We start from the raw sequence: 25,492 nt of genomic DNA on the forward strand, positions 1-25,492 counted from the left end.
AAAAAAAAAAAAAGAGGAAGAGACACCAGGAGTGAGCACGCAGGGGGGGAGGTGTCACGTGAGCACGCAGGGGGAAGAGTCCACATGAGCACACAGGGGAGAGGGTGCCGTCTGCAAGCCACAGAGAGGCCTCAGGAGGAACCCACCCTGCCGGCAACCTGATCTCTGACATCCAGACTCCAGAAGTGAGAAAATAAAAACCCGTTGTTTAAGCCACCCAGGCTGTGGTGTTGAGTTACAGCAGCCCTAGCCAATCATACACCAATGCACACAGGAAGAGATGTTCAATCCCACGAATCTCATGAATTTGCAAATTAAACCAAAATAGGATGTGCTATGTGTCCACTAGAGGGAACAGAAGGAGCCGCTGACCACATAAGTGTTGGCGTGCATGCAGCACCACAGCTACCTCGCACGCTGTGGATGGATGCTTTGGAGAAGAATCTGGCATTATCAAGTGAAACACAGTGTAGGTCTGAAGACGCCAGACAGAAGCACAGGTGCCACAGAATTCCATTCACACCAAAACAGGGAGGGCTGACTGCAGTGAGGAGCCAGGGCACGTGGGCTCCGGAGGGAGCACAAGGAATTCCATTCACACCAAAACAGGGAGGGCTGACTGCAGTGAGGAGCCAGGGCACGTGGGCTCCGGAGGGAGCACAAGGAATTCCATTCACACCAAAACAGGGAGGGCTGACTGCAGTGAGGAGCCAGGGCACGTGGGCTCCGGAGGGAGCGCAAGGAATTCCATTCACACCAAAACAGGGAACGCTGACTGCAGTGAGGAGCCAGGGCACGTGGGCTCCGGAGGGAGCGCAAGGAATTCCATTCACACCAAAACAGGGAACGCTGACTGCAGTGAGGAGCCAGGGCACGTGGGCTCCGGAGGGAGCACACGGAATTCTATTCACACCAAAACAGGGAACGCTGCAGTGAGGAGTCAGGGCACATGGGCTCTGGAGGGAGCACAAGGGGCTGCTGGGCTGGATGACGCCGCCCCAACGTCTGCAGTAGCCTCGAGCTGTATATTTGCTATGAGTGGACTTTCTGCAGGGGTCAGATTTCAGTTTATAAGGGGACAGCAAGTACCTCAGTGAGACGCGGACTCACCAGTCGTCTCTGTCGAGGTGCGGACGCTGGGCTGAGACTCAGCATGAGGTGAGGACATCTTTAAAGGATCCAACACATCTTCTAGATGCTTTTCCAGAGTTTTAAACTTATGCTTTAGAGTTCGTATTTCTGCTTCAAGGGCCAGAACATAATCTGCCAAAAAAAACTCCAGTGAATATAACGCATACACAGCAACCTTTCGCACCTCCCTCCTGTGAGCACCAGCTCAGGGAGCCGATGCCAGCTCATGCCCGCCAGCTTCACTGTCCCTGTCCTCCTCACACTACAGCTTCACCGTAGTTTCCACACTCTCTGTGTGTGTCAGACTGAAAGACCTTCCCTCCCCTCACTGGCCAGAGTGTGCCAGCCAGAGACCAGCACAGTCTCCATGCTCTCCAGGAAGGGCTCAGCGATCAGGAGCAAATGCTCCACCTGCCGCCAGCCCACGTGCCTCTGTGCAGAGGGGCCAAGTCCCATCTTGAGAATGGAAGCTCTGCCTCCATCCCGGCATCTGCCCACCCACAGCCACTATTGGGGTCCCTGGGGGTCGGGAGGCCCTCATCAGCTCTGCCACAGACGCTCCTCTGGAGGAAAGGACTGAGGTCCACCAGCCCCTGCTACCAACCCATTCTGGGACAGCGCGGCAGCAAGCCAGCCCTGGTCCAGGTCTAAAACAGGTTTTTAAGTGTGTCAAGCAGGTACCCTCATTTTTTCCTTCCACTTTACAAATATAAAAGCTTTTTGGTATAAAACTTAAGATCCCTTCTCTTGGAGAAAAAGCAGTTTTCATACTTTGAGTTTATTACAGGGGATGTTAACTTATAGGACTCTGAAATGAAGCCTCCTTGAAGCCAGTCAAGACCCATGCTCCCGTCTGTCCTCCTCCCTCCCTCTCCCCCTTCCCCTCCCGCTCTGTCCCTTTCTCCCACTTACTCACCAGGAGTGGCGGCATCTCCCCCAGCCTCTGGGTCAGGCTGGTTTGCATCTGTGCTCTCTGCCGCTGTCTGGACGGGAGGAGGAATCTGATGGCTTAGAGCCTCCATTTCTTTCCTCATCTGGGCAATCGCGTTTCGCAGGCTCGTGTTCTGCTCTCGGAGCCGCTGGATCTCACTGGATGGAAAGTCTTTACTTATTTCTTCTTCATGCTGCCTGAGAAGCATCTGTCAAATACAAGGAAAAATGACTACAAAAAGATGAATGGTTCCCCAGCTTGTCCTGACAGGCTGTGCCTCCGCTCTCCCTGCGCCCCTCTCGGGCGGGTCCCCCACTTCAGCTTGGGCTGTGGTCCCTCCCCATCCCCAGGGCTGTGATGCCCCTCCTTTCTGACCTGACAGAAGTGCAAATATGACACTCAAATTCCTGGAGCCTTTCATACTGTTGAGATCCCTAGAGTGTCCAATCCACAGAGGCAGAAAGTGGAATGGGGGTGCTGGGGCTGTGGGCGGGGAGGGGGAGCCAGTGTTTCTTGGGGACAGAGCTTCAGTTTGGGAAGATGAGAATGTTCTGGAGAGGGTGGTGTGATGGCTGCACCTCCGTGTGAATGCGCTTCATGCTGCTGAACTGTGTGCACCAAAAAAAAGTTAAAGCAGCCAGTTTTGCGTTATGTATTCTTTAGTACAATCAAACATCCACTAAATAGGATGAAGAGCAGGTTCAGAGCGCGCAGAAGAAAAGGCAGTGAATATAAACACCTGGCAACAGAAAATACCCAAACTGAAGCTCAGAAGGAAAGGGGCCAAAGAAGAAAAAATGAGCAGAGCTCTGGAGACCATGAACAAGGTGCACAAGGAACCAGGAGCCCAGATGAACGCGAAGGCAGGAGACACATCTACAACAAGGCCAGACATGTTACAAATGCGCTGAAAGCCACACATCACAGATGACGAAGCAAATGAGCTGAAAGCCGACATCACAGATGATGAAGCTCAGTGAACCCTAAGCAGGATAAACAGAAAGAAAATCATACCAAACAGCACATAATCAAACTGCTGAAAAATCAGCAACAAAATGGAAACTCTAAAAGCAACCCGAGAAAAGAGACGTGTTACCCTAGGGTCAAAGGGCAGGCATAGGGATGACAGACCCCGCAAGGAGCCACCAAGGCGGGAGGACAACGAGGCGAGGTGGCTCCGGCGCAGGAGGAGAGACAGGCCCCGCCCACCCAGTTCCTAGGGAGAGGGAGTGTCCTTCTCTAACCAAAGGTGAGGGGCGCTTCTGCCTCTGACCAGGAGGGACTCACTGCCATGAGTCTTTCCCTGCGGCTGTGAACAACCAGAACACCAGACACATTAGAGGAAACACCTGCTTCCAGACGCCAGCATAGACCCCAGATACCGGAGAGGGAAACAAAGTCCCAGGGTCTGGCCCAACTCAACCTTGAGTCCAGCCAAGATGTGTGCAAAAGGCACAGCTTCCTCTCCTGTGGAGCCACCCTGAGGGACGCAGAGCCTGCTCCCTACTCTGCACTCCGTGAACACAAACCTGAAGCAAGATCTGGGCCCTTCCCAGGACGCTCTGACTGCCCGCTGGCTCCTCCGTGCTCCCCGGCAAGGCCAGCTGGCCTGGGCTCCCAGGAGGAGAGCTTCACGCGCTGCGCTCAGGGGTGGAGAGGATGCGAACAGAACCTGCACCTCAACTGGCAGTTTAGAAACGGAGACAGTGCGATGCCTAACCTTGTTTTTACTCTAACTCGCTACTTTAAATTTTGCCCTGTTTGTCTCTTTAATCACCTAGCCTTGTTTCTCATGTAAATAAGACTCTCTCTAGCTGGGAAAGCCGGACAAACTCCAATTGACCCCTTAATTTACAAGACACTAAGGGCTCCTTACCCAACCCCCTTCCGCAAGGAGTTGACCTGTGTAAGCAGATCCTCAGCGTTTCAAAGGAGCCCAATTAACTAATAAGGTACTGGCACCAACAACGTCTGAAGTTCCCAGGATTCTTCTCAAAGAGATAACAACATAAAGCCTTGAGTTCGTGTCCGGCATAGCATCTATGTCTAACTATAATGAAGGATTTAGAGCCCTGCACCTGGTACCGTTGCTTTTTGTAACCATTTGTCTTTTAAATTGTTTATCGCTCTGTAACCATTTGCTTCTTTTGATTCTTGCATGTTTTTACTTCTGTAGAATTATTGCATTTGAGTTCCCCTCCCCTTCCTAAACCAAGGTATACAAGTTAATCAAGCCCCTTCCTCAGGGCCGAGAGAATTTTGAGCGTTAGCCGTCTCTTTGGCCGCCGGCTTAAATAAAGGACTCAATTCGTTTCAGAGTGTGGCGTTTTCTCTAACTCGCCTGGGTACAACAACAGGAAACTGCCCACCGCAGTGCCGTGATCACAATGGCGAACAACATGAAGGACCATTGGTAAGAAAATCGCTAGGTGCGTTATGGTGTGGCCACTTGATAAAATATGCAGCCATTTAGATTCTGTTTGTGAAGAATTGTAATGACGTGGGAAAATATTTATGGTACAACCAAAATGAAGAAAGAATTCTCCTGGAGAAACAGTCGCATGAGGGGCAGACCCTTGAAGGCCGTGCTCCACCTGGCCAGTTACAGATCAGGATACCGAGTGCCCAGAGGCTTACCAGGCTATGTCCCAGGACGCGCTGAGGGTGCTGGCTGCATGGCCTCACTGGCTGAGCAGGCCCACCACAGCAGCAAGCGAGGCTCAGAGGGCTCGGCAGTGTGAAAGGAAAATATCACTAAGCTAAAGGGAAAAGTCAAGCTGGGAACTGCTCAGGGCAAACCTGCCTCCCATTCTATTCAAAGTCACCCTTTGCTCACTGAGATGAATGCGTATCTCACTGCCTCCTTTGGAGAGGCTCATCAGAAACTCAAAAGAATGCAACCATCTGTCTCTTACCTACCTATGACCCGGAAGCCTCCTCCCCACTTGGAGTTGTCCCGCCTCTGCAGACGGAACCACTGTTCATCTTACATATGTTGATTGATGTCTCCTGTCTCCCTACAATGTGTAAAACCGAGCTGTGCTCTGACCACCTCGGAACACGTCGTCAGGACCTCCTGAGGCTGTGTCACGGGTGCGCATCCTCAACCTTGGCAAAATAAACCTTCTAAATTAACTGAGACCTGTCTGAGATTTTCTGGGTTCACATTTTGGTAACCACAGGGAGATTCTGAGTGGAGATGCCTCTGACCTTTGACAAAACTCCTATCGGTACTTGGTACTGGAATGAGCTAACTTTATGGCTCAAACCAACAGGACAATTTGCCGAGGTCTGGGAGCATCCCCTCCAGAGAATCCCTGATCTCCCCAAATTTGTTCAAGATCTAAAGTTTATTTTGCTGTACAATGTTGGCAGAAGAGCTGAGGCGGGGCTTGCTTGTCTGACATAATGTAAAAGAGTCTTGGAACATGTCCTGGGTCCAGGGTCTAAAACCCCTCATGACCTTTGGAACACCAAGCTCTGTGCCAATGGGTGGAAGGCTGCCCTGCTGCACTACAGTCTATGCCCAGGGCATAAAACCCCTCGTGGCTTGGAGAAAACCCAGGGCTCAGGGCATAAAACCCCTCGTGGCTTGGACAGAACCCAGGGCTCAGGGCATAAAACCCCTCGTGGCTTGGACAGAACCCAGGGCTCAGGGCATAAAACCCCTCGTGGCTTGGACAGAACCCAGGGCTCAGGGCATAAAACCCCTCGTGGCTCGGAGAGAACCCAGGGCTCAGGGCATAAAACCCCTTCTAGCCTCTGGAATTGTGTGCAGACTTGCTGGCCCCTTGCTCCTTGCTCTCCCGAGATCATAACTTGATTTTATCTTGAATTAGAAGAACCTGTTCTCCCTTACCTCAAGTAGCAGAGCATGTGCGAAACCGTCACAGCTACGCTTGATGCACCGCTACCTTTCTACCCCTACGTTCTCACGCCCTCACCTGTCTACCCCCACAGCCACACATCCTCACTACCTGCTGCTTTACTTGATTACCAATAAACAGTGTGGGCTCCCAGAGCTCGGGGCCTTCGCAGCCTCCATACACTAGCGTGGGCCCCCTGGACCCACCCTATGTACTCTTGTCTCATTCCTTTGACTCTGCTGGACTTCGTAGCCCCCATGACCTGGTGTTGGGTCTGATCACCCCAACAGTACAACTCCCTTTTTTTGGAGTTTTACTTGCTTCCAACAAGGAAGGCAAGTTTCTCCTGCTTCATGATGATGGAAGACAGGTAACTCCTTTATGGAGTTTGCACTCACTTCCAACAGGGAAGATGAGTGGGTTTTTTTTTTCCTGCTTCTAGGATGGTAGAGAGCAGTCTTTGGCCTGAGACCTTTTTCCTGCTTCTAGGATGGTAGAGAGCAGTCTTTGGCCTGAGACCTATCCCTAGGTAAGTAACTGAATTGGCATTTGCCTTGGCTAAAGTTAAGATTAGCAACCAGGCCGGGCATGGTGGCTCACACCTGTAATCCCAGCACTTTGGGAGGCCGAGGTGGGCAGATCACCTGAGGTCGGGAGTTCAAGACCAGCCTGACCAACATGGAGAAACCCCATCTCTACTAAAAATACAAAATTAGCCGGGCGTGGTGGCTCATGCCTGTAATCTGAGCACTTTGGGAGGCTTAGGCAGGCGAATTACCTGGGTTAGGAGTTCGAGATCAGCCTAACATGCAGAAACCCCGTCTCTACTAAAAATACAAAAAATTAGCCAGGCATGGTGGCGCATGCCTGTAATCCCAGCTACTCAGGAGGCTGAGGCAGGAGAATCACTTGAACCTGGGAGGCGGAGGGTGCGGTGAGCAGAGATCACACCACTGCACTCCAGCCTGGGTGACACGAGCAAAACTCTGTCTAAAAAAACAACTCCAAAAATTAGCCAGGTGTGGTGATGCGCACCTGTGGTCCCAGCTACTGGAGCAGCTGAGACGGGAGGATTGCTTGAGCCTGGGGGTAGGAGGAGATTGCAGTGAGCTGAGATTGCACCATTGCACTTCAGCCTGGGCAACAAAGCGAGACCCTGTCTCAAAATAAATAAGTAAAAACTACATGAATGAAGGACGAGCTAGGAACATTCTTCATACCAGTTAGGATCTGAGTCCTAAGTACACTCGGCTGCCTTAAGCCAAGCCTCAAGACAGAGAAGCAAATTGAATGGGAGAGAATGCGCACCAGTGGCTGGCCGCTTAGTGCGGGGAGGTGGGACCAGCAGGGGCAGGGACTCTTGGGTGGTCTTGTTGGGGTGGGGGTGCTTGGGCACACTTACATGTCGGCTGCACTGACCTGTGCACTCCAGGCCTGCGCGTTCTACTGTGTGTACAACAGCCCAAAGAAAAAAGCCATCTGCAGGCCTAGGGCAGTCCTCCCGTGCTGGGCCCTCTGTGCTCTCCCCCAGCCTCCTACAGCCCTGCACCCGCTCCCCTCTGCCTGTGGACCCAGCTCTGCTCTGATGAGCTGTGACAGCTCAGAGAAGCTCCTCAGTGTCCCCATGTCTCAGCGGACATGGTGCCAACCTCCAAGATGAAATGAGTGGAGGGATTTCAAGGCCTAAGGGCAAACCCCGGCATTGGATGAGTACTTAACTATCGGCCACTAATGTCACTGCTCAACAAAATCAGGAGCGGTGATGACAGATTCCTAGCATAAAATGACCTGCTGTGACAGTCCTGAGGCAATATCATAAGAACAAACTCACATGAACGTCTGATATCTAGTTATATGTGGATTTGGGACTTTTAAAACTTTCGAATATGAAAGATACAAAGAAGCCTGAGTTCACCTTAACTCTCTAAAGCTTCTGACTCACCCTTGTTTGTGCAACAGGTCATTTAAAAAGAACAGAACTGAAAGACTTAGCTCCAGTCTTGGTAGGATTTGGGGATCCGGTCCTATTTTCCCATCACTGCTGTTGAGCAAAGTTTCAAAGAGCCGACTGGGTACTCTCACCTGTGCCCCTGGTCCGGGGAGCCCATGCATCCTCAGGGCCTGCACGGCCTGGTCTCGTTCCAGGGTCACGGCCTTCAGCACCACCTCCTGCTCCTGTAGCACCTGCTCTGTCTCCTGCAGCTTGGCAGCAACCTGGGAAAAACGCTGGGACTCAGTCCCTGTGTGGATGACCGGGCAGCTCCCATGCCTGCTGAGGCTCCAATGGCACACATAGGTGGGAGATGCTCAGAGCACCAGGCTCCCCACTGTGGCCAGGCTGCCAAACCCTTCCTGCCCATGCACACCCCAGGCTGCCCTTGCAGGCCAGCGGGGATCATGCAGCGCTACTCAAACCACGCAGCTGGTCAGCTACAGAAACAGCTTATGCAAGAAAGTCAAGGCGGATGGACAGGCGGGGTGCATTTTTATTACTCTAATTTATTACTCTAATTACTCAGTGAGGTTTAGTGTTTTCAAATTTAAAGAACCATTTGGTAAGAACCAGACCCGTCCTGCCCAACCCCACCTCTGCAGAGACGCCAAGAAGGCCCCAGGCCCTGGTGGCCGCACACACCTGACTTTTTGCCGTGGTCAGACCCTGAATCAGGGCCTCTGACTTTTGGATCTGGTCCCTTTCAATGTCATCACAGCGGCGCTGCCAGTCCAGGCCCAGCTGCACCTGATCACGCTCCAGGCTCCGCTCCCTTTCCACTGCCAGGGACAGCTGTTGCTTGTACCTAAGGACACGTCCAACCGCCCAGCATTAATGCTTCCTGAGGTCCCTTCCACAGGAAAAGCAGAGGCACGATGGGAAAGGCAGGGCTGCCGCTGTCCCTCCTGCTCTCGCATGGCCTGCGCTGGGCTGACATGCTCCCGAGCTCCTGTGGATGGGCACACAGGGACGCCCAATACAAAGACGAGCAGGCGCCAAGGATGCCCAGATGCCGGAGAAAACCCAACACCATGGATGAGGGTGATGCCCACAAAACCAGAAGAACCAGCATGCAGGGAGAGGGAGGAAAGCAACAACCTTAAAAGATCATAAACGCGGTTATGCACAAAGGAACGGAGCTATGAAAGCAAACAAGCAGACCAGGGTGGACCCAGCCACGGGGTGGGCAGGGCTGGGAGAGCCCCCGGAGCAAGTGCAGAGCAGGGTGGACCCAGCCACGGGGCGGGCGGGGATGGGAGAGCCCCCCGAGCAAGTGCAAAGGGACAGAGGGGTGGGAACGCAGGAACCCGGGGGCTTCCTCCAGAAAACCAGCGCATAGATGAGAATGGAAGGAGGAAACCACCCAGGATGTAAAGGGGCAGGTCCACCAGGACAGAGCAAACGCCAGCCTTCAGAGAGCTCTAGAGACCCCACACGCACACGGTAAGGGGAAACGTTATAGTATGAAGGACGAAAGAAGAGTCTACAAGGAAAAAAGAACAAGAATTGGACTGGGACTAGGCTTTACACCAGCAACTCTGGGACAGAAGGCCATGGGGCCACACACTGAGGGCAGAATTCCAGGCTGTGGGTGATCCTGTGACGGGGGAGAGGTCCCTCCTGTCCCAGGCAGCGACACAGAGATGGTGGCATGGCTCTGCGTGAGACTGGAGGGAGACTCTCCTGCTGGCCTCATTGCACCGGTAAACTTCAGGGAGTTCGAATGATAGCAATTGAGCCACCGTGTTGTGAGAGGGTCCCTGGAGGGGCTGCGTGGCCAGGACTGAGGACGCCGTTAGGGTGCAGAGTGACCCTGGCTGTCAGACAGTGAGGGAATGGAGGCCTTGGCCCCACAGCTGGAGGGACTGAATTCTGCCAACAGCTGGGTGAGTCTGGAAGGGACCCTGGGCCTCCAAGGAGAGGCAGGCCTGGCCATCATTGATTCCAGCCTGGAGAGACCCTGAGCCGGGAATGGCTGAGCCCTGCCCAGGCCCTGGCCCCAGAACCTGAGATAATAAATGGGTGTTTAAAGCAGCTAAGCTGCTAAGTTTGTGGTAATTTATACACAATGTGTTCTTGTTTTGTTTAATTATTTTTAGGTTTTTTTTGGATACAGAGTCTTGCTCTGTCACCCAGGCTGGAGTGCAGTGGCGTGATGTTGGCTTAGTACAGCCTCCACCTCCTGGGCTCAAGTGGTCCTCCTGCCTCAGCCTCTTGAGTAGCTTGGACTACAGGTGCATACCACCGCGCCTAGCTAATTTTTTGTATTTTTAGTAGAGACGGGGTTTCACCGTGTTAGCCAGGATGGTCTCGATCTCCTGACCTCGTGATCCGCCCGCCTTGGCCTCCCAAAGTGCTGGGATTACAGGCGTGAGCCACTGGGCCCAGCCCCACAGATACATTTTTAAATCCCTGTAACTGCAAAAATAAATAAATCTTTAACACGACACAGCAGCTGTCACCATGCCTATCTTCCCACTTTAAACAACTGGGACACTGGGCAGAAAATGGGGCACGGCTTTCACAGAGTGAACGATGAACACACGAGCGGTGCGGGGCTGAGGCCCCTCAGAGAAGGTCCTCTCGAGATGGGCCCACTCGCCGCCCGGCTTCTCTCCACAGGCCATTCCGGATCCCCGCAGGGACGGCAAACCACGCAGAGCACGGTGGTCTTGCTGTGACGAGGAGATGAAGGTTGGAGTTTGGAGAAGCTGAAGTGGCTGAAATGGGCTTTATGAGGCAGAGGGGCAGAGAGGAGGGGATCCTGGGATCTGTGCAGGGATCCCCCAGAAGCTGTGGCTGACAGCCACATGCAAATACACAGGAGAAGCCAACACGGGCTGGGCCAAGAGCAACTCGTGGGAACGAAGCAGCCAGCAGGGGGCTCCACGTGCGCTGATTCCCAGAGCTCGTCAGGGCGGCCGGCGGAGCATCCTTGGAGCTCTCGCTCCAGGGCACGCAGTGGGGTCTGGGAGTCATGGTGCTGAGTCAGCCCTGGTGAAAAGGCTTCTCTAGACCTGCCCCACCTGCCCTCACACTGATTTTAAACAAGTCTCAAATGGGTCAAGCTGCCATGTAAATACTTAACTGCAGCCAAACAAAAAACAGCACAGCCAAAACCAGACGCTCGCCAACATCATATTCACCATGTCTGACATCCAGTGAAAACTTACCAGATGGGCAAGGAAGTAGAAAAAAATGTAGCTCTCTCCAGTAGAAAAATCAGCCCATAGAAACAGACTCAGAAATAAAGATATGATGGAATTAGCAGATAAATACATTTAAGCAGCTATTACAAATAAGTTCAGAGATTTAAAGGCAACCGTGCACATAATGAGGAGAGAAATTAAATGTATAAAAAAGTCTAAATATTGTAATATGTGCTGTTTTCTTTCAGTGAATGGAAGAGTTTAACGAAGAAGGAACATTGGAATCAAGAGTTGAGAACATAAGCCAGGCGGGGTGGCTCACGCCTGTCATCCCAGCACTTTGGGAGGCCAAGGCAGGTGGATCACCTGAAGTCAGGAGTTCAAGACCAGCCTGGCCATCATGGTGAAACCCTGTCTCTACTAAAAATACAAAAATTAGCTGGGCGTGGTGGCGCATGCCTGTAATCCCAGCTACTCTAGAGGCTGACACAGGAGAACTGCTTGTACCCAGGAGGTGGAGGTTGTAGTGAGCTGAGATTGCGCCACTGCACTCCAGCCTGGGTGACAGAGTGAGACTCCATCTCAAAAAAAAAAAGAAAAAAAGTTGAGAACGTTATCACAGCATGTTTTTTTTCTATTGCGTTAGTTCATATTATGAGGGTTTTCTACATACACAAGTAATAGGTAAATCTAAGTGTGCTTTCTTGAAGATACATGATGTTTTATTTCAGTCAATGGAAGTATTTAACAACAACAAAAAAAGAATGCTGGAGGGAAGAGCTAAGAACGTTATTACAACATGTTTCTTTCAGCATTGGTACTTTTCCTTTTTTTTTTTTTTTTGAGACCCAGTCTCGCTCTGTTGCCCAGGCTGAAGTGCAGTAGCACCATCTCGGCTCACTGCAGCCTCCGCCTCCTGGGTTCAAGTGATTCTCCTGCCTCAGCCCCCCGAGTAGCTGGGATTACAGGTGTGTGACACCACACCGGGATAATTTTTGTATTTTTAGTAGAGATGGGGTTTTACCATGTTGTCCAGGCTGGTCTCAAACTCCTGACCTCAGGTGATCTGCCAGCCTTGGCCTCCCAAAGTGCTGGGATTATAGATGTGAGCCACCGCGCCTGACCCACCAAACATTTATTTATATTTTATTTTTTATTTGTTTATTCATTTTTTTGAGACAGAATCTCACTCTGCTGCCCAGGCTGGAATGCAGTGGCACGATCTGGGCTCACCACAACCTCCGCCTCCTGGGTTCAAGTGATTCTCCCACCTCAGCCTCTGGAGTATCTGGGACTACAGGCGTGAGCCACCATGCCCGGCTAATTTTTGTATTTTTAGTAGAGACGGGGTTTTACCATGTTGGCCAGGCTGGTCTCGAACTCCTGACCTCAAGTGATCTGCCAGCCTTGGCCTCCCAAAGTGCTGGGATGACAGGTGTGAGCCATCACACCCGGACCACCAAACACTTTTAAACCATCAGAACTCACTCACTATCATAAGCACAGCATCGGGGAAACCGCCCCCATGAGCCAATCACCTCCCATCAGGGTCCTCCCTTGACACATGGGGATTACAATTTGAGATTAGATTTGGGGGGGGACATAGAGCCAAATGATATCATACAGCATACACATTCATCAAAATTCATCAAGTGTAGAGTTAAAATGGATGAGTTTAGCATATGTATTCTGTAATAAAGTTGACTTGAATGTGTATGGGAAATAGAATGCTATCTTTGTTCAAGGAAGTGTTCACCCCAACGGATAAGAAACACATGAGGACATGAACAATCAGACAAGACAGACGAGGAGATTCTTTGTTTTTGTTTTCCTTTTTGCAGAGATGGGGTCTCACTATGTTAACCAGGCTGGTCTCCAACTCCTGGGTTCCAGCAATCGTCCTGCTTCTGCCTCCCTAAGTGCTGGGATTATAGGTGTGAGCCACCACGCTTGGCAAGAGGAGATTCTTAGTGCAGGATCAAGCAGGAGCACCTTTATGGCTCTTATTACAGACTGAGAAACACCATCCTCTGGCCATGCTCCCTCCAGCAGGCGGCCCCTTCTGCATGTCTTCCCACACCACCCCTGCGTGGCCAGACATTCTGTCTGTCTTGTTCACTGTCTTTCTCCCCCAAGAAAATGTGAGGCCAGGGACTCGATCTGTTCAGTTTTGAATCCTTAGTACCTACAACAGCATCTGCCCATAGGAGACCCTCAATGGAAACATCTGCCTGGGGACAGTTACCTTTCAATATCCTGCTGGGATCGGGCCACCTGTGCCTTGAGCTTCACCTCTTCTTCCTGCAGAGTCTGAATCTGAAGGTCTCTGGAGACCATCTCCTTAGATAGTTGAGCAATTTGAGCATCCCAGGCAGATTTTACAGTTGATGCATCTTCACGAAGTCTAAACATAGAAGGGAAACTATGTAGATGTGGTTCTCACTCACTAAAGTTGTCTCTTACACAGCACCCCCCAGCAAATACACACGCACACGCGCGCGCGCGCGCACACACACACACACACACACACACAGCTCTCGAGCTGAAACTTCCTGGCCTAGATGATGAAGATGGTTCTGCACAGGAAGAATTAAGCATCCGTCCACCCAACTACCTCCATGCATGCATGCATCCCACCAACCCAGATTCCAGCTAAGCTCCTGCAGCACACCAGGCCATGTGCCAGGTTCTTGGTGGGCGGAAGGTGAGGCATGACATGCCTCCCATGCCCACAGAGGCCACAGTCATGAGGTAGCAACACCTCTGACCAAGTCACCCTCATGTCCTCGCCATGCCTAGCACAGCACCCCACGTGCAGAGACATTCAGCGCATTTTCAAGTTGCATGGTAAAATAAGGTTCTACAGAACCCACTAAATAACCTTAATAGCAGGACGCCTCTGGGAGAATTACCCAAAATTGAATAAATTTCCAAGAAAATGTTCGGGACAATATCTAGAGCTGTTAACTCAGGTAGCCACAGTACTAACCTAGGCAAGATGATACCTGCCCACTTGCATGGGCGTAGCCCTGTTTCCCTAAGAGATGGGAAGACGGCCCACAAGAGCAACTGTAGCATCACACACGACAGACCTTCAGATGCTCCTGTGCTGATGAACTTCCAACTGACAGTGAGAAGCAGAGGGTGAGCTGGCTGCCCCCACAGAGGCCACCCCTTGTCACGAGGGGTTAAACCTAGCATGAGTGGTGCACTCAAGCCTGGTATTATATAGAATGGAAAACAAGCCACCCTGCCAACAGTTTTGGACACATATTTTAGGACAGCTGAAAAGAGACACCATCAAAGGCATCAACGTTTCCAGCCATCTCTGGCAATGTGGGCTGACACAGAATGTGTGTTTGGACTCCTTCCACGCTTTGCGTGGGTACTGAAGAAACAGACTCACCCACGGCCTCTGTGCTCTGGGAAGCAGCTTTATCCCTGGAGCATGAGCCATCTAATTATGAGGGCCGGCCCCACTCCCAGCATCAGGATGGTGATGTGACTCTGCCTGGGGCCTCCTGGACAGTCTCCCCTGATGCACAGTCTCAGGTGTAGATCAATGGGCACGGCTGCTGAGCCCTCACTGCAGGGACAGAGGACACCACGGCCACGGGTGGGAGTGCACTGCTCACCACAAGAGCGTAAACGCTTTTTGTGAGAAGCCAAGGTGGGAGGATCACCTGAGCCCAGGAGGTCGAGGCTCCAGTGAGCCATGATCGCACTGCTGCTCTCCAGTCTTCTCTTTCTTCTGCGTAATGGGATGGTTAAAATAAAAAAGAAGGCTGGGCATGGTGGCTCATGCCTGTAATGCCAGCACTTTGGGAGGCCGAGGCAGGCAGACTGCTTGAGGTCCCAGAGCTCGAAACCAGCCTGGGCAACATGACTAAACCCTGTCTCTACTCAAAATACAAAAATTAGCCGGGTGTTGTGGCACGCACTTGTAGTCCCAGCTACCTGGGAGGCTGAGGGGGGTGGATCACCTGAGCCCAGGAGGTGTAGGCTGCGGTGAACCGAGATCATGCCACTGCACTCCAGCCTGGGTGACAGAGTGAGACCTTGTCACAAAAAAAAAAAAAGGAAGAAAAAAATGCTTTCCTGTTAATCCTACAGGTTTTCTCTGTAGTTCCAAACTCCAAACCAGCACAAAACTGCTGAAAAACCTATTAAGAACTACAAAGCTGGCCAGGCACGGTGGCTCATGCCTATAATCCCAGCACTTTGGGAGGCTGAGATGGGAGGATCACTTAAGTCCAGGAGTTTGAGACCATCCTGGGCAACATGGGGAGACCCCATCTCTACTTCATTTTAAGAAAGAAAAAAAGGAACTGAAATAAATACCGCTGTCACTTATTTCTATTTTTTTAATTAAAAAATTATTTTTTTAGAGACAGAGTCTTGCTCTGCCTCCTGAGTAGCTAGGACTATAGGTGAGTGCCACCGTACCTGTCTAACTTTTCTTTGGGTAGACATAGGGTCTTGTTTCGTTGCCCAGGCTCAAGTGATCCTCCTGCCTCAGCCTCCCAAAGTGCTGGGATTAGAGGTGTGAGCCACTGTGCCTAGCCGAGGTCATCATTTAATGCCAGCTCATACTTGGGATCATGGGATCCGAATGATAGCTGAACTCCCCAGAAGTAAAAGAGGAAAGATACAAGCTTTAGAATGTAGAAGTCTGTTTCTTACTGCCAAAATAATACTGCATATGTGTAGTAATAATTCTCAATGAGCAAAGAGTATTTACAGACAGAAAACGAAAAGACATTCAAGAACAACATTTAGCTTAAGACTGCAACGGGGGGCCAAGGTTAGGCGCACAGGACTGGTGAGGCCCAGTCACCTCGGCCGCACTACATGGAAAATGGAAGCACCTGCGGCCCCTCTCACCCCGTATACCGACCACAGAGGTCGCCCCGCACACCGACCGCAGAGGTCGCCCCGCACACCGACCGCAGAGGCTTTAGGTGCCTCCCATGCATGGCGTCTTCAACCACTCTGCTTGAATCTGACTGATCAAACAACAAAACAGCATGCTGAATCTAGAGAAACTATCCTGAATAAGCCCTTAACTTCCTGGTACTGTGTAGTTCTAAGAGCCATTTCCCCCTTAAACAGAAATACAATTTGTCAGAGAATTCTCTATCGGTGGTGGCTCATGCCTATAATCCCAGCACTTTGGGAGGTCAGTGTGGGAGGATCACTTGGGTCCAGGAGTTGGAAACCAGTTTAGGCAACATGGAGAAACCTCGTTTCTACAAAAAATACAAAAATTAGCTGAGCATGGTGGTGCACACCTGTGGTTCCAGCTACTGCGGAGGCTGAGGCGGGAGGATCACTTGAGCCCATGAGGTCAAGGCTACAGCAAGCCGTGATCGCACCACTGCACTCCAGCCTAGACAACAGAGTAAGACCCTGTCTCAAAAAAAGAAAAAGAGGCCGGGGGCAGTGGCTCACACCTGTAATCCCAGCACTTTGGGAGGCCGAGGCAGGGGGATCACAAAGTCAGGAGATGGAGACCATCTTGGCCAATGTGGTGAAACCCCGTCTCTACTAAAATACAAAAAATTAGCCGGGCATAGTGGTATATGCCCATAATGCCAGCTACTTGGGAGGCTGAGGCAGGAGAATCGCTTGAACCCGGGAAGTGGAGGTTGCGGTGAGCCAAGATTGCACCACTGCACTCCAGCCTCGGTAACAGAGCCAGACTCCATCTCAAAAAAAAAAAAAAAAAAGTCAAGATGAAAGAAAAGAAAAAGAAGAAATAAAGGAGGAAAATGGTTACAATAGTAAATTTTATGTTATGTGTATTTTACCACAATTTAAAAATTCAGAGAAAAGGAAAAAATTCTGACACATGTTAAAATGTGGACAAACTTTGAGGACATTATGCCAAGTGAAATAAGCGAGTCCCAAATGGACAAATACTGCATGATTCCAACTTACAGGAGGTCCCCAGCCCAGTCACATCCATAGAATCAGCAAGTAGAATGGAGGTGGCCGGGGCTGGTGGGGCTCGGGGGGAGCTGGCAGGGGTCGGGGGGGGCACTGGCGGGGGTCGGGGGGCACTGGTGGGGCTCGGTGGGGAGCTGGCGGGGGTCGGGAGTGCTGACAGGGGTCGGGGGTCACTGGCAGGGCTCGGCGTGGGGGAAGCTGGCAGGGGTTGCGGGGGGTGCTGGCGGGGGTCGGGGGGAGCCGGCGGGGCTCGGCGTGGGGGGAGCTGGCGGGGGTTGCGGGGGGAGCTGGCAGGAGTGGGGCAGGGAGTTGGCGGGGCTGGGGGGAGCTGGCAGGGGTTGGCTGGGGAGCTGGCGGGGGTGGGGGAGGCGTTGGTGTGTAATGGGAAGATGGAAAGTTCTGGAGATGACAGTGGTGATGGTTTTACAACAACGTGAATGTGCCTAATGCCACTGCCACTGATCTGTACACTAAGAAATGGCTAAAATGGCTAATTTTATGTTACGCATATCTTACTATAAATAGATGAATGCACACACACATAGAAACTACACAATTTCAAAAATAAAGAAAAGGCAAAAAAAAAAAAGAGTGGTTAAGAAAAGTGACTGAGAGCTACAGAAGCCACTCCGTCTGCTGCCTGGCCCCCTTTCCTGTGGTCTGGCACCAGTGGGCCCAGGTCAGCACAGCCACGGCCGTCCCTGCCCTCACCCTCTGGGTGGAGCCAAGCACACACTCACTGGTCAATGGCAGCGTCCTTCTCCTTGGCGGTGTCAGCCTGTCTCCACTCTGCCCTGCGGAGCTGCGCCTCGAGGGTCTCGCAGTGGGCCTGCAGCTCCAGAACCCTGGTCTGCAGCTCCTGCAGCTGCTCCACGTGGGCTCCCTTCACCGCCACCAGCACCGCATCCTTCTCCCTGGCCAGACGGTCGAGCTCCTCATGCCTGAAACACAGTGAGTGTCCCATGGCGCTCACCCAGCCCCCAACACCCAGGCCCCAGATCCTCTTTGGAGGCGTTCATTGCCCTGTCTCGTGCACAGGTGCTGCTGTATGTCTGCCTCAAGGCTTCGCAGCAGCCACCTGGCCACCTGTTCCTCATTCCTCGCAGGTGAACATGGACCAAGCCACTTTTCGATGCCAGCCCCTGGCCTGCCCTCCAGAGCCCACAGCCCCCTGGAGAAGGACACCAAAAGGAGGTGCATAGAGCACAGTTTGATCTGATCAACCTGCGAAAGGAGGTGCATAGAGCACGGTTTGATCCGATCAACCTGCGAAAGCAAAAAAAGGTAGATGCACACTGCCTTGTATCCTGGCAGCCAGCCAGGTCTACGGAGCCACACCGCACCCCACCTATTGATTTTCCAATTAGAGGCAAAGTCTTGCTGTGTTGCCCAGCCTGGCCTTGAACTCAAGCAATCCTCTCACCTCAGCTTCCCAAGTAATTGGGCTTATAGGCCACACCACTTTGCCTGGCAAAAAGATTTTACTTTAAAAATATTATGTTAGCAGCCAGGCACAGTGGATCATGCCTGTAACCGAAGCACTTTAGGAGGCCAAGGCAGGTGGATAGCTTGAGCCCAGGAGTTGAAGACCACCAGCCTGGGCAATATGGCAAAACACCCTCTACAAAAAAATACAAAAATTAGCCTTTACGGTGGCGGGTGCCCATAGTCCCATTTACTCGGGAGGCTGAGGTGGGAGGACCACTGGAGCGTGGGAGGTCGAGGCTGCAGTGAGCCGTGATGGTGCCACTGCACTCCAGCCTGAGTGACACAGTGAGACCCTGTCTCAAAAACAAACCACATTAGCAACAGTATTAAATAAATAAAAATTTTAAAAAGAAGATTTACGTGTTGATTTCCTACCCTCTGAGCATATTAGGTTCTACTAAGTAGAGTGCTATCAGGTATATGTAATGTTATGTAAGCCATCTCGGTGAAGTCTTTGATCTAACCCTACTGGGACTGAGAGAGTGAACAGCTCTGCTGACTGGGTTTCAGACCCCTTGGCAAGGCCAACCCCAGCTCTCTGCTTCCACCAAGTTGGAGAAGCTCATTCAATTATGAGCTGATGGATGATTTAAAATTATTCCTGGCTGGGCGCAGTGGCTCATCCCTGTAATCCCAGCACTTTAGGAGGCCAAGGAGGGTGGATCGCTTGAGGTCAGGAGTTCGAGACCAGCCTGGCCAACATGGTGAAACTCAGTCTCCACTAAAAAAAATACAAAAATTAGCCGGGCGTGGTGGCGCATCCCTGTGATCCCAGCTACTCGGGAGGCTGAGGCAGGAGAATCGCTCGAACCCGGGAGGCAGAGGTTGCAGTGACCCGAGATCGCACCACCAGCCTGACCAACATGGAGAAACTGTCTCTACTAAAAATACAAAAATTAGCCGGGCGTGGTGGCATGCGCCTGTAATCCCAGCTACTGGGGAGGCCGAGGCAGGAGAATCACTTGAACCCAGGAGGCGGAGGTTGCAGTGAGCCGAGATTGCGCCACTGCACTCCAGCCTGGGTGATAAGAGTGAAACTCTGTCTCAAATTTAAAAAAAAAAAATGATGAGACACTAGTCATCTCCGTGTGAGCAGTTTGTCTCTCCAGTAAATTGCATATCGCAGTATAGAGTGACTTCTCAAGGTTCTTCATATCCCAGCATAGAGTGACTTCTCAAGGTTCTTACCTATTTCTCATTGTGTTTAGTGTAATACTGTAAACCTTCAATAACACCATGGGACCTATGCAAAGGTCCACCAGTGATGCTGGAAGTGAGCAGAGGAAAGTCATGCATTTGCAAGACAGGTCTGCAGCTGCTGGCCATTCTAAAACACATTAATCCAGTCTGGGTGTGGTGGCTCACCCCTGTAATCGCAGCACTTTGGGAGGCCGAGGTGCGTGGACCACTTGAGGACAAGAGTTTGAGACCAGCCTGGCCAGCATGGCGAACTCCATCTCTGCTAAAAATACAAAAATTAGCCAGGTGTAGTGGTGCATGCCTGTACTCCCAGCTACTTGGGAGGCTGAGGCATGAGAATCACTTGAACTCAAGAGGCAGAGGTTGCAGCGAGCTGAGATTGCACCACTGCACCATCTGCCTGGGCAACAGAGCGAGACTCTGTCTCAAAAAAAAAAAAAAAAAAAAAAGTTCTTTTGATAATGGACAATGCCTCTTGCCACCCAGAACCCATGAGTTCAACAGCAAGGTGTTGACGTTGTCTGCTTGCTCCCAGACATAATGCCTCTAATTCAACCTTTATGAGAGGCCATATGGACCTTAAGGCTCACTACACATGGCGCTCTTTGGAAAGGATGTCAATGCTGTGGCCGAAAACCCCCCAGAAAGAAGAACATCCTGAAAGCCTGGCAGGCTTCCACCACTGAAGCCATTGTTGCTATAGAAAAAGCCACGGAAGCCATCCAGCCCAAATAATAAATTCCTGATGAAGAAAGCTGTGTCTAGATGTCATGCCTGACTTCACAGGATGTCCAATGGTGCCAATCAAGTAAATCATGAGTTGTAATACGGCAAAAAATAAAAATAAAAAATAAAAAATAAAAAAAAAAGGTCAGGGTGCGGGGTGAAGGATTTCACAGCATGGATCTTGGAGAAACCCCAGAGCTGACCCCACAGCAGAGGAATGAACGGGAGACAACTCAATGGGGATGAGTGCTTCCGAACCGGCGCCAGATGATGAGGAAACAGATGTAGAAGAAGCAGTGCCAGAAAAGAAACTGGCATCAGACAGACACTCCTGCAGAAGGGCTCCCATCACTCACGCCTGCCTTGACTTTTTACCACGTGGAACTGCCTATGACGTGGGCACTGAGACTCAAGTGTTAAAGCGGGATTGGCACCGTATAGAAACATTTTTAGAGGAAGGAAAAAGTAAAAAAGTCAAATGGAATTACAATGTGTTTCTGTCAAGTTACACCAAGGGTACCTGCCTCTCCTGCCCTCCCTTCCACCTCCTCCACCTCTGCCACTCCAGAGACAGCCCATCCTCTGCCTCCTCCTCAACCTCCTCAATGTGAAGATGATGAGGATGAAGAGCTATAAGATGATCTGCTTCCACTTAACAAACAGTAAACATATTTTCTAAGATTTTTTTTTTAAGATAGGGTCTCACTTTGTCACCCAGGGTAGAGTGCTGTGGCACCACCTCGGCTCACTACAGGCTCCACATCCCAGATTCAAGTGATCCTCCTGCCTCAACACTCCAAGTAGCTGGGACTACAGGCGTGAGCTGTCACACCTGGCTAATTTTTTGTATTTTTTGTAGAGAAGGGGTTTTGCTATGTTGCCTAGGCTGGTCTTGAACTCCAGAGCTGAAGCAATCCACCTGCCTCGGCCTCCCAAAGTACTAGGATTATAGGTGTAGGCCACCATGCCCAACCTAATTCTACTTTTTTATGACTTTTTTTTTTTTTTGAAACAGAGTCTCACTCTGTCGCCCAGGCTGGAGTGCAGTGGCGCGGTCTCGGCTCAGTGAAACATCCACCTCCCAAGTTCAAGTGATTCCCCTGCCTCAGCCTGCCAAGTAGCTGGGATTACAGGCGTGCACCACCACGCCCGGCTAATTTTGTATTTTTCGTAGAGACGGGGTTTCACCATGTTGGTCAGGCTGGTCTCAAACTCCTGACCTCAAGTGATCCCCCTGACTCAGCCTCCCAAAGTGCTGTGTGATTATCTTAATGACATTTTCTTTCCTCTAGCTAGCATCACTTTAAGAATCAGCATAGGATACACACAACATGCCCAACGTGTGTTAATGAACTGTGTTATCAGTAAGGCTTCTGGTCAACAGTAGGTTCTTAGTAGTTAAGTTTTTGGGGAGTGAAAAGTTATATGTGAATTTTTGACCTCATGGGGCTAGATGCCCCTAACCCCCTCACTGTTTAAGCATCAACTGTATTTCAGTTTATGATTTTGAAAAATGCCAGGTGTAGACTTAAAAACACACGAAGAGAAACAGTGTTTGTCCAGCTTCATCATGGCCACACGGTGCAGCTAAGCAAGCAGTCCTGCACCACTGCCATCTGCACTGTGTCGGTTTGGGCTCGACTCTGCCTCGGTTTCCTCATCTAGGTAGCGAACCCTGATGGGTGCCCTCACAATGCGAGCCAGCTGAGGGCACAACCCTCTCTCACTGCCACCAGTAGGGTCTGCACAGCAGGCTGGAAAGCAGCTTCCCACTGCAGATCTGATTAGAAACAGCACAGACAGTGTCCTTGAAGTTCTTCTGGATTTATACAACTGCACAAATATCATGTCAATAAAAAATGCAAGAAAAATCGCCTGAGTCACTGTCCATCGCCGTTGTATTACACAGTGTCTTTTTGTATTTTTAGTAGAGATGGGGTTTCACTGTTGGTCAGGGTGGTCTCGAATTCCTGACCTCAAGTGATCCACCCACCTCGGCCTCCCAACATTCTGGGATTACAGGCCTGAGCCACCACGCCCAGCCAGGTGTTAAAAATTTTGTGTTTTGTTTTGTTTTGTTTTTGAGACAGGGTCTCATTCTATGGCCCAGGCTGGAGTACAGTGGCACAATCATGGCTCACTGCAGCCTCAATCTCCCAGGCTCACATGATCTTCCTACTGCACCTAGTCCAAGTTCTACGTTTTACAGCACTAAGAAATCTAAACATCACTGAGAAAGCCCAGAGCATAAACAGAAATCCAAAGCAAGGCTGGGTGTGGCGGCTCATGCCTATAATCGCAGCACTTTGGGAGGCCAAGGAGGTGGGCGGGTCATTTGAGGCTAAGAGTTCAAGACCAGCCTGGCCAACATGGTGAGACCCTGTCTCTACTAAAAATACAAAAATTAGCCAGGCATGGTTGTGCACGCCTATAGTACCAGCTATTTGGGAGGCTGAGACACGAGAATTGTTTGAACCCGGGAGGGGAGGATGCAGTGAGCCAAGATCACACCACGGCAATCCAGCCTGGGCACAGAGCAAGACCCTGTCAAAAAAAAAAAAAAAAAAGCAAGCAAGCAAGCAAGCAAGCAAGAAAGAAAGAAAGGAAGAAAAAGAAAGAGAAAGAAATCCAAAGCAGCGGGCTCCCAGGTCCGATCCCCGGAGTGGGACCCTCTGCTCCCTGGGCCATCAGCACAATGGTTCCACTTCCCTCCTCTCCTGGGGCCACTGACATGCTGCATGATGTTGGGAGCCGAAACACTCACTTCCTCTTAAATGTTTCCTCTTCCTTCTTCCTGGTTAGCTGCACAGAGTGAAGTTTATCCTCTAAATCCTTTACCCTGAAAAGAAACAAATATTCATGGAAGGAGCAAGTGAGATGAAAGCAAAGACCAGCCTGGAATGAGCAGAAAAGGTAGAATCCCCCAGACTCCAGTCCCGGCCTGCGAGGCTGCCACAGAGCACGCCTCGGGAGATGAAGGACTCGCGCACCGGGCGCGGCTCATGGCCTCCAGGTCCTGGAGCTCCCCGGCTCGGCTCTGGAGCTTCCTCTCCAGCTCGGCGTTGGTGGCCTCTGCCCTCTGCAGGCTCTCTGCAGCCTTTGCCCCGGCTTCCTTCAGAGCCTCCAGCTCTTTGTGCAGTAGTTTAACCTTTGAATGATAAAAATGAGTTCAAAATGAGGTGATAATTAGAAGACACTGAGGCATTAGGGGTACATACTGCTGTTTTATCAGGATTGGGAGGGAGAAGAAAAATGAAAATTCAAGAAGCAGTAAAACAGTGAGAATGTCCTAACACAACTCAAACGAGACTCAATGACTTTTTTTTTTTTTCTTTTTGGAGACAGAGTCTTGCTCTGTTGCCCAGGCTGGAGTGCAATGGCGTGATCTCGGCTCACTGCAACCTCCCCCTCCTGGGTTCAAGCAATTCTCCTGCCTTAGCCTCACGAGTAGCTGGGATTACAGGCACCCACCACCACACCCAGCTAATTTTTGTATTTTTAGTAGAGACAGGGTTCCCCATGTTGGCCAGGCTGGTCTCAAACTCCTGACCTCAGGTGATCCACCCGCCTCAGCCTCCCAATGTGCTGGGATTACAGGTGTGAGCCACCGTGCCCGGCCTTCCTTGACCCCCTGGCAGCACTCAGTACCCCACCAAAATCAGTCTATTAGGGTGCCCCATACATGTCCAAGCCCAACAGACCAATTTAACTGCACTTCATTTCTTAGCACATAATTTGAAAGTTATTTAAATAAGGAAATTAAACACAAAGCCAGGGGTCTACGAAGGGGCTCAGTGCTGAGCAAGCCACTCGCGTCTCAGCTGCACACTGAGCTCTTCGGTACCTTCCTGGGCCTGTTTCCCAGCCTGTAAGCCACAGGTGGTGACGATGGCTGCTGCACCCAAGCCTGCTGACATGAGGACTGGGCTGCGCCCGGCATGGGCAGGCGTCGAGACTCAGCTCTTGCTTTTCCTACTGATCTGTGCACCGTGATGCCCACCACGGGCAGGTGTCCAGGGCTGTGACCAAATCACACAGCAGATGCAGGCGGAGGTGAACTGGCACCCGGTGCCCACCTTTGATGGGAGTGCCCACCCTGCCATGGGGCACAGGGCATCCACATGGCCCACCTGCTCGCTGGGCTTGAACTCCTGGGCCCAAGGGATCCTCTTGCCTTGGCCTCCCAAAGTGCTGAGATGACAGGTGTGAGCCACCACACCTGACCAAGGAAAAACCAAAAAACCTTCACGACCCAAGGGTGCCCCCAGTTACCTTAAGCTCCCGGGACAAGGCTGTGCTGCTCATGTTGTCAGCCTGCAGACGGAATTCGTGCTCCCTCTTCCGCATTTTCGATTCAAACTCCAGCAGCAGTTCCTGGAACAAACAGGTTTCATGATGAAAGAACAGTGGGAACCCAGCAAAGACCCCCACCCACGTCCTGGGAGGTGGGATCCAGAGGTGAGCAGGACACAGTGTTTAACAGAGAAGGACCACACACACTGTCCAGGAGAGAAGCTGGGGTCAGGGACACTGATAACAGCACTCTGGGAGGCCGAGGCGGGAGGATCGCTTGAGCCCAGGAATTCAAGACCAGCCTGGGCAACACAGTGAGGCCCAGTCGCTACAGAAAAAAAAAAAGAAAAGAAAAAGAAAAATCCTTATCTCCATTGAGTCAATTCTACCTCTGACAATAACAAACACCAAGATCTTCCAAAACAAGACAAGAAATCAGAGCAAAGGAAACCATGAAACTGACAAGCACGTAAGACCCTAGCTTAGTAACTAAAAGGCTGAGATGCCGGCAGTAGAACAGAGCTTCCCGACAGCCAGTGCCAGCATCCCAGAGCCCACACAGGATCGGACTGCCCAGAACCACACCGGATGTGTGCCGCCCAAATTTCCCCTAGTAACCAAAGCTGCCACGTTAAAACGTCACGTTTCCTTCTTTCCAGAGACAAGGATACTATCTGAACATGATAAAAAATCCATGTTCCCAACGTCTGAGATGGCTCTCCCTGAACGAGCCCTGCTGAGTCTGAGAAATTCGGCGTGGACAGCC

At 51.2% G+C, this 25,492-nt stretch overlaps 1 protein-coding gene across 15 annotated transcripts in view; it reads right to left on the bottom strand.

Annotated features, from left to right (window-relative positions):
- The window catches only part of CCDC57 (coiled-coil domain containing 57), a 114,637-nt gene that overhangs the window by 71,915 nt on the left and 17,230 nt on the right, over window positions 1–25,492 (bottom strand). For all 15 annotated transcript variants that reach the window (XR_010153405.1, XR_010153406.1, XR_010153408.1 and 12 more), the window contains 9 exons: window positions 24,706–24,807; window positions 23,424–23,581; window positions 23,198–23,272; window positions 17,760–17,960; window positions 13,316–13,474; window positions 8,564–8,726; window positions 8,011–8,142; window positions 2,048–2,270; window positions 1,111–1,263 (listed from right to left, as the gene is read on the bottom strand). Coding sequence is in view for 9 of the 15 variants with exons in the window: in XM_063800056.1 (XP_063656126.1) it covers window positions 1,111–1,263; window positions 2,048–2,270; window positions 8,011–8,142; window positions 8,564–8,726; window positions 13,316–13,474; window positions 17,760–17,960; window positions 23,198–23,272; window positions 23,424–23,581; window positions 24,706–24,807 (1,366 nt within the window). In the remaining 6 variants the exon portion in view is untranslated. The remainder of the gene's footprint in view (window positions 1–1,110; window positions 1,264–2,047; window positions 2,271–8,010; window positions 8,143–8,563; window positions 8,727–13,315; window positions 13,475–17,759; window positions 17,961–23,197; window positions 23,273–23,423; window positions 23,582–24,705; window positions 24,808–25,492) is intronic.

The sequence above is a fragment of the Pan troglodytes genome, chromosome 19 (assembly GCF_028858775.2).
Source record: "Pan troglodytes isolate AG18354 chromosome 19, NHGRI_mPanTro3-v2.0_pri, whole genome shotgun sequence".
Lineage (NCBI taxonomy): Eukaryota > Metazoa > Chordata > Mammalia > Primates > Hominidae > Pan > Pan troglodytes.